We start from the raw sequence: 16,284 nt of genomic DNA on the forward strand, positions 1-16,284 counted from the left end.
AAAAAAATCTCAGAACTGCAAAAGGTTCCTGCAGCACACAACTGTAAATTACATGTTACATTAGATTAACTCATTAACTAGTACAACCCAGAGGACATTGAAAGACACAAAGCTACAGACAGGTCAGCTACACCTTTGCAGTGGTCAAGTGGTGTGTTGGGGTGAGGCCGGGGGCAGCCAGCTTGGGGACAGTGGGTGCTTAATGTCCCTCAGACACAGAGGCGGTCTCTGTCCTTTCCAGATGAGTGACAGCCACTGCAAGATTACACTGAGAGCCCAGCATCTCTCCCCCGTTTAAGTGAACCGATCCTCCTGCCTCCCTAGCTCCAAAGCAGCAGCACATTGAGCTCCTTCAGATAGGATTACCTCTAGCAGTTAGGAAACACATTGTCTGGAGTGGGAGTGATGTGACAGGGGCCGCTGATTGCTCAGGAAAGAAGAGGGGCATTGTACCAGAAATGCACTTGTTTTGTTGTGGTCATTTGTGGGATGAGGATGAAGAAGAGTTCAACTTTTGGCCCTTTTAATCAGCTCGGTTCCCACTAGGAGTGTGCTGACCAAGGTCAACTCCATACTGGTGCAATAGAACACTAGAGTGGGCATTGTAATGGCTACCTGCAGCAACTGACATTTTAATCGTTTTGACTCTATTTACATGCTAGGAACTGAATGGTTCCTGCACTTTTGTAACATTACAACAATTTTGTAACAGGCTATTTAATGAATTTAAATTCCCTTTTTGTATTTGTCCAGTTTCGTCCATACTAATGTGAAATTGCTGCCTGGTTTATATTCATATTAGCCTGCATTACTCGACTTTCAATGTGATTTTTACGTCACATGATATTAAAGTTTAAAAAAAACAAACTTCCCCGCTATACGAGTCTACATCGCCCTCTTGTGGTGCGTTCATGCATTTGGAGAGAAATGCACTTCAGCTATACCCTTTAAAACATTCTGACTTTTGAAGTAATTTCCCCGTATCACTTAAATCTTAATCATAACTCATTTGTAAACTAACAAACCAACAAAATGAATGAGACTCCAGACAAAAGCATTTTTATTTGGCCAAAATATTATTTTCCAAATCCCACCAGACATTCAGTCTGCATAAATCTCCATATGAGCATTAGCCAACTTAAATTACTGTATCTGCAGAGAAATGTTAAGTAAGACCAAATGAGTAAACTATGATCTAAAAAAGGATCAGTATTTACAGTAAACATTAAGACTTGTCATTTTATTATACATATATATTTTTTACAATGAACAGACATCGAAAAGACAAACTCGACAGTCTACAAGGAAAAAATAACAAAAATATTTACAAAAAAGTTCAACCCTTTTGCACTTTGCTGATAAGTTCATCACAGAGTTTGGTGAGCTCTTCAGCCTCTTTCTCCTGTTGGAAAAAAAACACTACGTTAATGGTGTAATTTCTTTTAAAACACAAGACACTAGTATTTCTTCTGACCTTCTGATCCAGACTCTTCTCCAGCGACTGTGTTTTGAGCTGTTCACGCCGCAGCTGAGCCTGAAGCACCGACAGCTCTGACTTGAATTTGGAACGCACCTCTGCAATTTGCTCATTTGCTCTGGGAAAGCACAAAGAATCACTCATTTTCAGTCTCACCTACAATTTAAAGGATTTACTGACATCAACTCACTGGCCAATTTTCTCCTCGGCATGAGCTTTCAGAGTCTGGTAGCGCTGCTCCTCTTTCTTGATTCTGGCCAAGTAATCTTGAGCACAGGCCTTCAGTGTATCCTCATTCTAATAAAAAAAAAAAAAAATCAGTTTATATGATCTGGAAAAACAGATGAAAAAATGTATAGGTATTTTTAGGCACCTTTTTGTAGCCCTCGATGACTGTCTTGTACTTCTCCAGTCTTTTGAAAAGATCTGAAAAGGACCTTTCCATTGCATTGAGGTCACTGGACACCTGATCCTTCTCCATTAGAGCCTCCTTCAGCTTGGCCTGTGCCACCTCTCTCTCCTTCTCCTGGTCAGCTGGAAAATATATATTTTAGAAGGACATAAAGGGGCAAACTCTGATGTATTGTGGAACATACCCATGATTTTGGCAATCATAAGTTCAAATTCCGCTATTATTTTCCTACAAAAGAAAAAAAATGTCAGTATATAATACAATGCAGTGTCACTAATCTATGGTCAAACAATACTCACCGCATTTCTTGACCATCGTCAAGTAGCTTGTTATATTTGGAACTCCACTGTCAAATATACATTTATAAATTAAGTGTGTGCAGAATTATCCTTGACATTTTTTAGATTTTGATGGAGAATTTTGTATAATGTTGCAAATTGTATATCCAATCTCTATTGCATAGTTACTTAATCCAACTCTGCAGTTAGCCTTACCTCAGCTTGGACCCTGGCAATTGCTGCATCCATGTCTTTCTGGCTGTACTTCAGAACTTCAATTATGGCTTCTTCTGTATTTGTCGGCTGAGGGACAGGAGGTAAGGGAAGTACTGGGCTTTGTAATACTGGGGCACACTTGTGGGAGACAACGAAAAGTATAACAGGCAATGCTCTTGCCATAGAGAAATGTGTTATATTGTAGTTGAAAAGCTAGAATGAGTGACTTACTGGCTCAGTAGCGACATCCAACAGTTTGAAATCATCAACCTGTGGACCACTCATGTCCTTTTCTGACAAAGGTGATTCAAGACTGAAAGAAACCAGAGAGTTACTGTTTGACATGTTCAAATGGCCATAGTAAAACCTAAAGCTGTATGTACCGTGAGATGAGTGCTGCAGGTCGAGATGCAGGGACCACAGCAGCTGGACCAGGGCCCTTCTTAGGACTGTCTCTGAGAAGGGGGTCAAACTTAAGGTACAAGGACTGTTTCCTCAATGCAGACTCTTTAAACTGTAAAAGACGACAGTTCAAACAAAAAAGCTAGAAAATGCACAGAAAAACTAAATATTAAAAGAATGCTTACGCTGCTGGACCCGAACTGTTCCAGGTAGTCAATCTGTCCGTCAAAGTCATTAGACAGGACTAGACAAGAAAAAAAAAGAATACAAATTTTATGTGCAAATTAAAGCAGGAACACAGCAGTTAATTCTTAGCATAATCCTCTAGTAGTACTTTGACCACTTGAGAGGCATTGCACTGTGTCAAGTGATAATTCCTTGAGCCGGGATTAAACCTCCGGAATTATATTTAAGAATATAAATAACAGTATTAACTATAAATTTATCACGCATAAACTAGAATGATGTCTGCTCTGGTCCAGTGCAGGGATGTTGCGTAGTGCCTGTTAACCTGACAATGAAAACTGCTAAAAAGTAAAACATACAGAAAAAGTGGAAGAAAAAAAAAAAAAAAAAAAGCCATGGCAAATTTAGTCAGGATTACCACAAAGAGGGTTTGGACTGATGGGCAAATCATAAACAAAGAATATTGGTTTTCTTTGGCTTACATGTTGTTCCCGGAACAAACTCCTCTTCCATCAGGCTGCCTTGTGACTTGTGCTCTGAAAAACTCATGTGTTCAGCCTCAGGAGGAAGGCTTTCTTCACGGACAGCCTTCACAGGGACATCCTTTTAACATAAGAGTAAACATTCAGGTTAAAATTAAATAAACAGGGAAAAATCATAATTCATTTTCCTTACAAACCTCTTCAATGCTGGACGAAACAGGGCCAGCTTCAGTCGTGCTACAGAAAATATAACATGTTTAAGCATTCAACAGAGATTACTTGTAACTTTAAAAATCTGATTAACATACCACTCCAAAGAGATTGTGTCTTTCTGTACAGGCTCGCTGACATTCTCCTGGGTGGTTTTAGCAGTACCTGGACTAGTCTTTACGTTACTTATAGGGGAATTGCAGACTGCAGACTTTGAGCCAAAAGGGTTGAAGTTTGGGTCATCCAGCTTGCTGAGTTCAAAAGAGTATGCACCTTTGGATATGGGGACCTCCTCACAGGGGCCCTCTGCCTCCTTCTGTGTTTCTGCTTTGTGCACAGGCTTCACTTCTTTCACTTCTTTGACAGTTTTCTGGCTTGGTGGCTTTTTGACTCCTAGTTTTTTTGGAGGTGGCTTTACTTTCTTGGATGAATTGTCATCAAAATTAAACTCAAGTTTAACAGGGCCATCCTTTCCCATTGTCAAATCAGGCTGAGTCTCTGGTTTACTTGATGTACTGGTATCAGAAGAAATGGGAGCAACTGTGGCTACAGGTTTTACTTCAGGTTGACTCAACATTTCTTGCCCTAGGACCTCCTCTGTGGAATTTATTTGCCCCACGGCTGATACATCCTTTTCTGGTGGGGAGCGTTTACATATCGGAGGGGAATTTTGGATTTTAGAACCACCTGTCTGGAAAGGATTTACTGCATCAAGGTTGTCAAAATCAAAATTGTATGAGCCTTTTGTGGGCAAAGGAGAGTCCACGGAAGGTTTCTCTTGAGTTTCATATGGTATGTTTGTGCCAAGCTCTTGTTGATCCTCCGTGGGAGCTTTGGTCACCAGCACCACACTGCTGTCTGTGGAGCTGACATCTGTGGTCGCATTAAGAGAGTTGTCCACAGATGGAGTAAAAGGCAGTGTCTCATCTAAAGCAGACTCTGTTTTAGACAGGCTGGGGCTTCTCTTGTTAAAATCTTTATGAAATGCAGGGGGAGTCTCAGCAGCAGGCGCCACCGGGGACAGAGCCATCTTATTGGATGATTGAAAAGGGTTGATAGCATCAAGGTTTTCAAAATTCAAGTTGTACTCGCTGCTTGGAAGTGGCATTTCGCTTTCTGAACAGGATTATAAAAAAATGACTATCATTTAAGAGTAGATTAATAGTAATTTACAAGTTTTAAGATATATTTTCCCCAAGGTAAACAATCGTGAATATAAAAATGGGTTACCTTGTTTTGGTACAAGTTGGTCAGCTGCATCATGAATTGAAGACCTGTATAAATAAAAGTTAATGTTTAGATGATTGAGTCAGCAGCTTTTACAATGCTTTACACATTTATTTTATTATTTTTTTTTTTAAATCTGATACTTTAAGTGTCTTTTCTCTGAAGTTAGTTCTCAAAAGATTAGAAAGTTACTCTGGACAGTATGCTTACTCAGTTTTTTTATCCAGATGTAATGACTCCATTGCTTTTGTGCATTCATCAACACTCATCATCTTGGATGTTTTAGTTGGAGACAGAATCCTCTTTGTGACTGGGTCTCTCCTTGGAGTCTGAAAACAAACCTGTGCATAGATGGTAGTCAATTAATTCAAACAAATGCCACATATAAAATGCTGATGTTGTAGTGTGATGCAGTAAATAAGTCCAAGTATGAACCCCCTTACCTTTATGCCCTTGGGCACAGTGTTGCTGGGTAGGTTTTCAGTCTGGCGCAGGATGGAGGGCCTTCCAGTTGGATTTGCCACCATAAAAATATCATCATTCATGACACAGTGCTTTCCTCCGAGGGGCACCACCTCTCGATTTTCATCATTCACCTCCACAGAGCTCATCCTACACAAACAAACTGAGTCACAACCTGCACCAAGAGAAAAGTCCTCCGCAAATGTGCAACCAGCTGATAAGGCACTGAGGTCATGTGGTTCCTGAAGCATGGGTGTCTATAGTGTTCACTTCAGAGTTGTTGTCAAACACTTACAATCATGCGAGTGCTCTGAAGAGGAGAAAAATACAATATATTGTCCAGGGGTCATTTGCATTAAATGGTTGGAACTCAGTTACAAGTAATACAATTTTGAGAGTAATATAGTGCTTACTTAAGTCAAAATTACTTTTCCCACTGTAAAAAAGTTTAATGTTGACAATATAAAACTATTTGGACATTTGTGATTCTTGCATCTCGCTTTTTTCCTTTTTCATATCATAAAAATCACAGATTGTGTACAGGATTGACATCTCGTTTCCTACAGTATTTAATGTTTTATCCTTCAAATAGCATAGCATGTGTATAAATTATTATAATTCAGATCTTGTATCCAGACAGTTACTGTTATTTGAATAGTAGTTCTCCCAAAAGTTTTTTTTGTTTTGTTTTGTTTGTCTTTATTCCTTGCATCACTACTTTGCAGTTAACTACTTAAAAAATATTATTATGAAGTAAGGGTAGTCTTCCCTGAGTACATTTTAGATTACTCTACGACACTGTATCCGTCATGATCACATATCTACTATTGATCACTGCTGACCATTTGATTTGGATTATGGGTAAGGATCTGTGGTGTTGCACACAGGTCTGTACAAGAACACCAGAGAATGACGGCTTTGTCTAATAAACTACTAAAGTCATGAGTCTGATGGTCAGTGAAGTCAGTACTGTTTTTAGGATTAGGTCAACTTCAAAAAACACAAAACATCAACATAAACAAACTAAAAAAAAAGTGTTTAAAGTGTCTGAAAAGCTTGGCAGAGGTCAAATGACAAATGCAGCTCATAAAAATAACTTCCTTCCTAAAAGAGTTGAATTTAACTCTTAAACGCAACATAGAAGCGATAGGACTACTAAATATGTAGGCTACTAACTACAGTATATTAGATTAATATTGTTACGTACCTCAAATAACCCTAGTTGCTGAAAATAAGCCTTTTCTCGAAACAAACGTAACATGCAGCGCTGGAAGAAGTGAGCTGAAAAAACTGCAGCTTCTCCCAAAGACAACGGTTTGGAATTTAAAAGTCTCGAAAACAACCAATAAACACACAGGAAACGTGACACAACGCGCACTTCTAGGTTGTACAGCCAATGGGATTAGAGAACGGATATGACGCCAGACAACAAGCTTTTTCTCATGGTGCTGCAGGGGGCGCTGTGATCCGCGGCGCCGCTTCTTTTGCCATTGAAAACATCAGAAGTAGAAATGTGACGCTTTGATTTTATGTAAACATTTTATTCACAATTCGCAAAAAACGCAGTGGAAGAATGACCTGAAAGTTTTTGCTACCTCATTGGGCCTAATTAAGAGAAAAGATGCTGGTTTTCTTATGTCTCTTTTTGAATTATTTTAATTTATGCCTTTAAATTAGCGCTTGGAACTTGCCCCTTTTTATGTGTAAATATGTTTTTATTCACTTTTGTGTTTTTATGCATTTATTTTATTTTCATGTTTGCTATATACGTATATAAGGTGCCTTTTTGTTTGTATCTGAAAAGCTGCAATTAAAAAAAAAAAAAAAAAAAAAAAAAAAAAAAAAAAAAAGGAAACGTGACGCTGCCCGCCCGCCAATTTCAGAGTACGTAAACATTTGGTCCCGAGGCTGGACGGGACAGGCCAAAACTGTGATTTTTTTCACACTCAGCGGTTTTTATATCACGATGACTACGAGTGGAAAAGGTAATGACCACACGGGACAGCATAAAAACGTTCTGGTAATGTAAACGGCGCGCAATATTGTCCTTTTTGTCCCAATATTGTCCTTTTAGCGAGAGTTGTTACTGCAGACTCCGCGCACTGGACTTTTAACAGAATCTTCAGTGTTCCTGTTATGCATCTGGCTTTGTCATCTATTTATTGCTATTCATATGCAACAGAAGTTATGCAAGTCTCGTAGTTAACAATTTACACTGTTAATACAACTCTGTAGGGCATATGTGCATCTATAAAACATGGGGCATATAAGTCTTCCTTACCATATTGACCTATCGAGGGCATAAACTATTCCCCAAATATTTTCCAGTCACCGTGGTGGTATTCCAAAATTCCACAAGATACAAACTTGTTCTAAGTTGGTTGCCTGAATTGGACTGAATCACAATGGAAATTTATGTAGAAAATTGATCCAGGGCCTAATCACCACCAGGCTTATTTGTTTTTTGAGCTTTCTTGGTTTATTCATTTATTTTGCTTGCTTTGTTTAGAAATCACTGAAATCATTGGAGTAATAAATGGTATGCATTGTGCAATAGGCCTTCATCTGGTATAGTTTAAAAAAATGTCTTTTATTTATGCATTCTAGTGGCTTTTCTTTACTGTAAAAATATTACAATATATCAGAAGTCTGCACAACTAATTGTCTAACTTTGTTTGCAGGAATGGCTGATTCATCTCATCTTATGGCTTGGTAATGTGCTTAAATAATACATCAACCTATGTCTTCTTCCCTAGCATTCTATTAAGTATTATTAGAAGTTATTTGTGCCAACTGTCTCTGTGTTGTTGTGTTCACTTGTGCTTTCCCGACAGTGACAGTGACTCCATTAAAGTATTTGTGCGAGTGCGCCCTCTGACTCAGGGCACAGGGCTCACCACAGATGGAGATCAGAGTCTGTGTCTTAGCGTCACCTCTCCAAACACCATTCGGCTGCTCTCAAAACCACAGCCACGAATTTTCACCTATGACCATGTTGCCGATATGGACACCACTCAGGTTTTATGTTGATCTATAATTTCTACACTAAAGTGTGGAACTGTTTTGGTGGGCTGGTTGCTTCATTTTGATAATGGTAACTTCAGATTTTATTTTATTTTTTTCAGGATGCTGTGTTTTCCTGTGTGGCCAAGAACATTGTTGAATCCTGCATGAACGGATACAATGGAACTATATTTGCATAGTAGGTGATTATAGTGTGGCTTATCTTTCTGGTTATAATGAATCATTGCACTTAGTTATAATGTGTTCTGCAGTGGACAGACTGGCTCAGGGAAGACATTTACCATGCTTGGTGAGGATGAATATACACTGTTCAAAAAAATTAAAGGAACACTTCAAAAACACATCTGATCTCAATGTGAAAAAAATCTGTTGGATATCTATACAAATATGGAGAAGGTAAGGTCTTAGGAACAAAGGAATGCTACCTCTTTAATAGAATTGAACAACAGGTGCACTAGAGTGGCAACAATAAGACAACCACTAAAATAAGACTGATTTTGCATGTGGAGATCATTTCAAGTTTCTTCCTCTTGGTCTTTTTTCGCTGGTTTTATGCTAGTGCTGGCTTTAGAGTGATTATCACTACTGGAAGTATGAGGCCATTCCTTAATCCTACAGAAGTTGCTCAGATTGTCCAACTTCTCCAGGATGGCACATCCGGACATGCCGTTGCAAGGAGATTTAATGTGTCTCCCAGTACAATCTCCAGAACATGGAGATTTCAGGAGACTGGCAGTTACTCTAACAGAGCTCAACAGGTCTGAGTCTTGAGCACTGCCAGTGCCCTACAGAATGACCTCCAACAGTGGTGTGAATGTCTCTGCCCAAATAATCAGAAACAGATTTCATGATTTTGTGCCAACCGGCTTAAGGGCGTTTCTGGGCGGTGAGCACAGGGCACACTACACCGTGGAGCTGTTCTGGCATTTGATAGATGACACCAGAATGATGAGAACAGGTTCACCCTGAGCATTTGTGATAGACACATCCATGGAAGAACACACAGACTTCTTCCGGCTAGAAAACAGCAGTCTGTCTGCTATTGCATATTGGGATGAAATCCTTGAACCCATTGTCTCATTAGGAGCGACAACGTTGTCAAGCATGCAGACAAGCACATGGGGGCCAGACGAGAGATTGAGAAGCATTTTGAGTGAAGAAATTACGTTTAGGCCAAATGGACTAGCTTTATTTTTTGCTTTGATTTTCAAGGTGTCCATAAAATTAAGCCTTCTGTAGGCTGAAAATTTTATTTCCATTAAAAGAGGTGGCATCCTTTTGTTTCTAAGACATAGCCCTGTCCATATTTGTATAGATATCCAGTATATTTTCTTTTTCACATTGAGATGTGATGTGTTTTCAAAGTGTTCCTTTACTTTTTCAAACGGTATATTAAACAATGGTGAATATGGAAAAATTTCTTAATCACATCCTTTTTTTAGGTCCATCAGAGTTGGATAATTTTACTGATGAATTGCGGGGAGTAATACCTCGCAGTTTTGAGTATCTGTTTTTTCTCATTAACCGGGAAGTGGAAAAGGTGAGTTTGTTTGAACACTGAAATATAAAAAGTTGATAGCATCTTTGCTAATGTTTTTTTCTGATTTCTAGTCACAAAAATCCAAGAGTTTCCTCTGCAAATGTTCCTTTATTGAGATCTACAATGAACAGATTTATGATCTGCTGGACACTGCTTCAGCTAGCCTCTTTGTGAGGGAGAACATCAAGAAGGGTGTGTTTGTTGAGGGTGCTGTCGAGAAGTTTGTCAACTCAGCTGCAGAGGCCTACCAGGTACTTTTATTACAACATCTTAGTGTAGTGTTTTTTGCTCAACCCATCCATCCATTTTCTTTCGTTTATCCGGGGCCTGGTTGCAGGGACATCAGGCTAAGCAGGGACCTAAGCTCAGAACCTGTTAAAATAAAATCTGTATCCAAGCATGTGGGCAAATATTTTCATGTTATATAAACTGAGAAATGGTTAAATCTTGGCTCACGTTACTTTGGCAAATGTCTCTTCCAGTCTTATAATGTTCTTTAATTAAACTCTTCTTTTAAGGTTTTGTCTTTGGGATGGCGTAATCGCAGAGTAGCATCCACTTCAATGAACCGTGAGTCCTCCAGATCTCACGCTGTGTTCACCATGACCCTGGAGTCCAAAGAGTCCATCAATGAGGTGGTGAATATCCGAATGTCTCAGCTTAACCTGGTGGACCTGGCAGGATCAGAGCGGCAGAAAGACACACACGCTGAGGGATCCAGGCTCAAGGTGCACTGTCCCATCAGCTCAGTGGGACTATAATGATACTTGTATTGACCGCAGTCTTTGTCATCTACAGGAAGCCAGCAGTATCAATCGCTCTTTGATGTGCCTCGGTCAGGTGATCATGGCTCTAGTTGACGTGTCCAATGGAAAGAATCGCCATATTTGCTACAGAGATTCAAAACTAACATTTTTATTAAGAGTAAGAGAAAAATGTTTTTGGCTATTTTTTTTTATTACTTGAGGTATTTCAAAATGTACATTTTTCTCTAGGACTCTCTGGGAGGAAATGCCAAGACCTATATTATAGCAAATGTCCACCCTGGGTCTAAATGCTTTGGAGAAACCCTCTCCACTCTACAGTTTGCCCAAAGAGCAAAGCTGATCAAGAACAAAGTATGTTCCGGCAATTTAACATTTATTTCTATTGGTGTGAATTTGACGATTTATGTTTGTTTTCCCGGATTTAGGCTATCATTAACGAAGACACCCAAGGAAATGTAAGGCAGTTGCAAGCTGAAGTGAAAAAACTAAAGGAGCAGCTTGCTCTGGCGCTTGTTTCAGTTGACTCTCAAAGGGATGTTGCCCCTGGGGGACCCGAAGTTCCAATTGGTAAAAGAAGTATTACGTAAGACCTTGCTAAAATGTTTTTCATGACACTAACTGTCTCTGGCCAACCAGTTGGATGTCAGGACTGGATCCAGTACAAATCCAAGTTTATTGCTGCAGTTCGTCTTTGGAAAAGACGGGAAGAGGAGAAAAGGGTATATCCTCAACAAGGGCAGCACTGAATAGTTCATACTGACAAGTGTCTGATAACAGAATGTTTCTTGTGTCTCGTCACCACAGATGTTGCTTGAGAAAGTGGCTCAACTAGAAGAGGCCTGGAATCAGAAAGACAAATTTATCCACTCGAGCCGCATGATTGTCAAGTTTCGAGAGGACCACATCTCTCGCTTGGAGAAAAAAATTAAAACTGGAGAAAACTTATTCACAAATGAAGAAAGTCAATGTGTCATTGACCAGCTTAAAGAGGAAATCCACATTTTAAAAGATCAGGTATGGCTGTTTGGTGTTAAATGTACTTTATCTACTGAAAAACATCTGTTATGAATGAGTTTTTTTCTGGCATAGCTTGAGCATCACCCCAAGATGACACGCTATGCTGCAGAGAATGTGAGCCTCCGAGAGGAAAACCGCCTGCTGCGCTCTCTGGAGTCTGTGGTTCAGGCAGATACAGAAGCAGCCCAGGTGTCTGCTGAGTTGGAAGCAGCCTTTCAGACAGCTATGGAGGCTGAAAAAGCACAGAGTAAGTGTTATATTTTTTAACATGAAGCTGTAAAAGTACAATGAATGACACTATTAACAATTGGTGTGTGGATAGCTCCCACAGCTCCAACAGCCTCTGTCACAGACATGGAGAAACTTAAAAATCAGCTTCTGCAGAAACAGTCAGACCTCGCTGCTGTGCTTCAGGCTTTTGAAGAGTACAAGCAAGTCACCAAGTTAGTTAATACTGTATTTATATTGACTGATATATTGAAGTTATTGCACTATTTATCACTCTCCTCCTTCTTCCTTGTCTTTACCAGGAGACAATTGTCTCAGCTAGAGTCAGACAAAAGGTATTTGGACAAATCCAACAGACATTTAGAAAAAATACTGGAAGCTACAAATGCTTGCAAAAAACAGGAGGTCTTAGAGCTGAATAGAATCCATGTTGAAACTATAAAGGTGAGACCTGAAATAAGTACATACAAATAATACAATCTTGAAATACAATCTTCTTTCTTTGTAACTTTTTTTTTTTAAAGATTCTCACCACACCCACTAAAGCGTATAACCTGCGCTCCAGACTAGTGCCTTTTTCTAGCCCAGAGCACCTGAATGGTGTACAAAATAATGAGGATATTTGGAATGAGCAGCCTCCAACTGAAATGACAGAAATGGCTCTGACTGAGGAACTACAACAAGTCAAAGTACAGTTTTTAGTGTATGTTTAACTTGTGCTTGAGTAAAAGTCCCTCACACGTAGCTTTCGTGTGTTACAGGACCAGGCCGGTCTTGTCCAATCACAGCTCGATCAGGCTGAGCTGAAAAACAGCAAACTCTTACAGGAGATCTCGAGATTGGAGGAGAAGATTATTCTGCTATCTGAGGAGTGTAAATGCAAGGATGAGGTAGGATGTGTGCTAATTTCTTGAACAATATATTTTTTTATAATGTAATCTTTTTATAAAATGTCTGTATTGGGCTATATAAATACACTTATTTCATTACAGCGCCTCTGTTCTGAGAGAGCTGACAGGACCAAGGAGCAGCTTCAACTCCAGGAAACCATCACAAGTCTACAGCAAAGTGTCCTGTCTGAACAACAGAAAGCAGAAGGTATACATGCTTGTATGAACACATTTCAAATGAACTGGTGAATCAACATTTGGGACTGTGGTTGGTTGTTTTAGTTTTACAGACTGAGATCTCAGACCTACGCCTGGTACTACAATCTTCAGACAAGGAGCTAGCCTCTGTTAAAGAACAGTTCATGAGCAGTGAAGCAGAGCGGCAGAAAGAAGTGGGCCATCTGTCCAAGACTCTGATCAGCACACAGCTTCAGCTTGACAAAGTCCAGTCAGTGTCACATGGTTCTCGTATTGTCCTGTTGTCCTTCTCCTCCCTCATGTGTGTGTTTGTGTCACAGGCTGGAGTGGGAACAGCTCCTGGAGCAGCACCGGGCTCTTCAGGACTGTTTTGATCAAAATCAGGCTGAGGCCAAGTTTGAAGCTGACCAGTCTAAGCAGCAGCTCCATGACAGCCAACAAGAGATTGAGGAGTTGAAGACAAAGATTACTGTGAGCAAAGTGATATTGCCTGCTGTTATAAAATGTTGAAATGGTGAAAATATATCTATGTTACTTGGTAGGATTTGGTTAATGCTCTGAAAGTAGAACAAGAAAACACCAAGTCCTTGATGTCTCAATTGAGAGAAAACAACGAGAGTACATTAAAGTGAGTAACATGTTTTAAGATAATTTACCAAATGTAAAAAGTGTAGTATATAGTATAAATGGGTTCTTTTTCTCCAGAGACCTTGTGGAAACGGTGGAGATTAATGCACAACTTAAAACACAGGTCTCAGAGCTCACTGCACAGAATCAGCAGCAGGTATTTTTAATGATGACTGATGTTGTTTTATAGCAAATCAATCATATTAACCACTAATTTATTTATCATTTCAAATCTGAAGGCATCCAGACTTTTGACTCTAGAGCAAAGCTTAATTTCTGCCACTGACAAAATAAAGAGCCTGGAGCTGAAGATGGAAGAGGATAAAGTAAAATTATTAAATATTAAATTATCATCTCAGTTTGACAGTTTTATTTGTTATTTTCAGAATAACTGGTCTTACTCTTTCAGGATGTTATGGTAGATTTAATCAATCAAACCAGAGAACTACGCAGTGAATTGAGTCAAAAAGGCACTACAATCGCTCACCTCACTGAAGATTTAAAGGAGATCACTGTAGGTTTACTCATTAATCCAAAATAATATAAAAATAAAAAAACCTCTTGAAACATTGATTTAAAAAATGTTTTTACAGATTAAGTACAATGGTACATGCCAGGAACGCGAGGATATCCGTGAGGAAAAGGCCAGATTGCAAAAAGAATCCCTGGAACTGAAAGAGTCTATGGACAGGAGAGAGGCCTCTAATAAAATAGAAGTGTGTGAAGTTTCTTCTCTTTACTGCTGTTTCCCTTTGGGCTCCAGCTTGATGAGTGTGCATGTTCAGGTGGAGGTGCTGCAGGAGGAAGTGACCTATGCCACAGAAGAGGTGGAGAAGCTCACAAAAGTCCTAGATGAGCAGAACGCTCTCCTTCAGGCTTCTCAGGAACAAGTGACCCAGAAGGATGCCATCATCAAAGACCTGCAGCAGAAGGTATCAAAATTAATAGATTTCTTAGGAAAATGTTTTGGATATCTAGCGTGCTCGGTCCTCAATGCTCCCACATCAATAAGAGTAGCAAATTAATTATGACATAAGAGCTGATTTATAATTCAGGTTGTATTTTGTTTTTAAGGTGCAACAACAGCAGGAAGCTGTAGAAAAAACTGTTAAAAACTACATACCTCAGCCACACACCCCAATAATGACTGTGACTCCAAAGTTTGCAACTCGGGTAAGTCTGGAGTAAAATGCTTTTTAAAGTCACATAACACAGATATTTGTCCTGTTTAGACTCCATGCACTCCAGGCAGCTTCAATAGAGATTTGAGTCAGGTTCTGGAGAGCCAGGAGAGGGAGCTGGAAAACCGCCGCTCTTCCATGATGACAATGGAGATCCTGTTGGCAGAGTTGAATGCTGAGAGGACTGCCAAGAATGAAGAGATCCAGAGGCTCAAGGTTGTTGTAGTCTCCATTATAATGTTTTTTTTTTACTATTTGAATATTTTTTCAATCTTCAATGTGTTGTCTTTAGACTCAACTAACTGAAAAAGAAATGGTACGACTGGAGATTCAGGCGTTGGTGGATCAGTTTTATTCCAAGCAAACACAAAACATGGATCCTAATGGGTTGGTTCTTTTATTTGTATGTTTACAGAAGCCACAGTGACAAAGGCACTAACACCTTTTTATTACAGTGTGGAGTTGAGTGAAGCTATTAACAAGTCTATCTTACAAGAACTACAAGATGAGAAAGCAGATAAGGTTTGCATATTTGAAATCTAATCATCTTATTTTAAATGTGACATCAAAACTCACATTGTCTTGTCACTCTTGAATAGAACACTATTCTGCAGAAGTTGTCAGACATGCAGAAAAAGTAAGTTAGATCTTGGTTTTGTCGTAGTGTGGGCAATTTTTGTTTGTGCCCTTTTAAGTATACTGCATACTCCTGAGCCTTTATTCTTGTGTTCAGAATGCAGGCTCAGGAGTCTCTGCTGGCCCAGTCCCAGACCTGTGTCCAAGAGCTCACCTCTGAGCTGAGAAACCGCTGTTTGGAGCTGAGGGAGCTGAGCCAGAGGGTGCACGACGAGGAGAAGCTTCTCCAGGTCAGACACAAGTCGTAAAGACAACTCACTGACCTCTTTAAACAGCAGACTGCTCATAAAGGCTCATTTTTGTGATTTTACAGGAGAATGAGGTTCTACGTAAGCAGAATATCCAACTATCAGAAGAAAATGGAAAACTTGTTGGGCACAAAAATCACAAACAGAGAATAGAGTATTTGGTGAAGTTAAAAAAGGACAACACCAAGCTTCAAGAGGTATGGTGGACTGCTCTGACGCTTTTGTTAACATATTGGTGTTGTCCAGTAACATAAATATTCATATTGTTTGTTTTTAAAGGAAAATGAAAAGCTGAGGTCTGAGCTCAGTTTGCTTCAAGATAACATTGGATGTCTTCCTGATCTGCCAGCAGAGTTGTAATTTATTTTATAAAACTGGGATTACCTTTTTTAACCTTTTTTAAAATATATTTTTACAGGGCATTTGTTTTTACTTATTAAACTGTGGTGCTGTACAGTAGTATTCCAACATTAAACCTGTGAATAATGCGTTTCGTTTCTTTCTTTTTTGTCTACATTTTGCATGCACGGTCTATTCTCTTTATCTCGTATTATAAGGCTGCATGTCATTTTCATG

At 39.4% G+C, this 16,284-nt stretch overlaps 2 protein-coding genes across 2 annotated transcripts; one reads left to right on the forward strand and one right to left on the reverse strand.

The window, feature by feature from the left end:
• Positions 1-1,043: 1,043 nt before the first annotated feature.
• tacc3 (transforming, acidic coiled-coil containing protein 3) lies at positions 1,044-6,687 on the reverse strand. Its single transcript, XM_020919618.2, has 17 exons — positions 6,560-6,687; positions 5,334-5,502; positions 5,101-5,231; positions 4,894-4,937; positions 3,762-4,779; positions 3,651-3,690; positions 3,454-3,574; positions 2,971-3,029; positions 2,767-2,897; positions 2,615-2,696; positions 2,384-2,521; positions 2,189-2,235; positions 2,074-2,117; positions 1,851-2,011; positions 1,668-1,774; positions 1,475-1,595; positions 1,044-1,402 (listed from the first exon to the last, which is right to left on the reverse strand). The coding sequence occupies exons 2-17, from the start codon at positions 5,499-5,501 to the stop codon at positions 1,337-1,339; spliced, it is 2,478 nt and encodes an 825-aa protein (XP_020775277.1). The 5' UTR covers position 5,502; positions 6,560-6,687; the 3' UTR covers positions 1,044-1,336.
• Positions 6,688-7,229: 542 nt separating this feature from the next.
• kif15 (kinesin family member 15) lies at positions 7,230-16,196 on the forward strand. Its single transcript, XM_055157115.1, has 35 exons — positions 7,230-7,337; positions 8,034-8,064; positions 8,187-8,370; positions 8,478-8,554; positions 8,628-8,665; positions 9,819-9,916; positions 9,988-10,167; positions 10,435-10,644; positions 10,715-10,840; positions 10,912-11,034; positions 11,109-11,250; positions 11,320-11,402; positions 11,488-11,697; positions 11,773-11,947; positions 12,023-12,143; positions 12,231-12,372; positions 12,453-12,617; positions 12,690-12,818; positions 12,921-13,026; positions 13,101-13,266; positions 13,337-13,487; positions 13,559-13,644; positions 13,722-13,800; positions 13,883-13,969; positions 14,053-14,157; positions 14,237-14,359; positions 14,429-14,575; positions 14,718-14,816; positions 14,876-15,040; positions 15,117-15,211; positions 15,280-15,346; positions 15,424-15,461; positions 15,558-15,690; positions 15,774-15,905; positions 15,988-16,196. Exons 1-35 carry the CDS (start codon positions 7,319-7,321, stop codon positions 16,066-16,068), a joined length of 4,113 nt encoding a protein of 1,370 aa, XP_055013090.1. The 5' UTR covers positions 7,230-7,318; the 3' UTR covers positions 16,069-16,196.
• The last annotated feature ends 88 nt before the right edge of the window (positions 16,197-16,284 follow it).

The sequence above is a fragment of the Boleophthalmus pectinirostris genome, unplaced genomic scaffold (genome assembly GCF_026225935.1).
Source record: "Boleophthalmus pectinirostris isolate CB_2022bp ecotype Guang Dong unplaced genomic scaffold, ASM2622593v1 HiC_scaffold_10, whole genome shotgun sequence".
In the NCBI taxonomy this organism is placed as follows: Eukaryota; Metazoa; Chordata; class Actinopteri; order Gobiiformes; family Gobiidae; genus Boleophthalmus; species Boleophthalmus pectinirostris.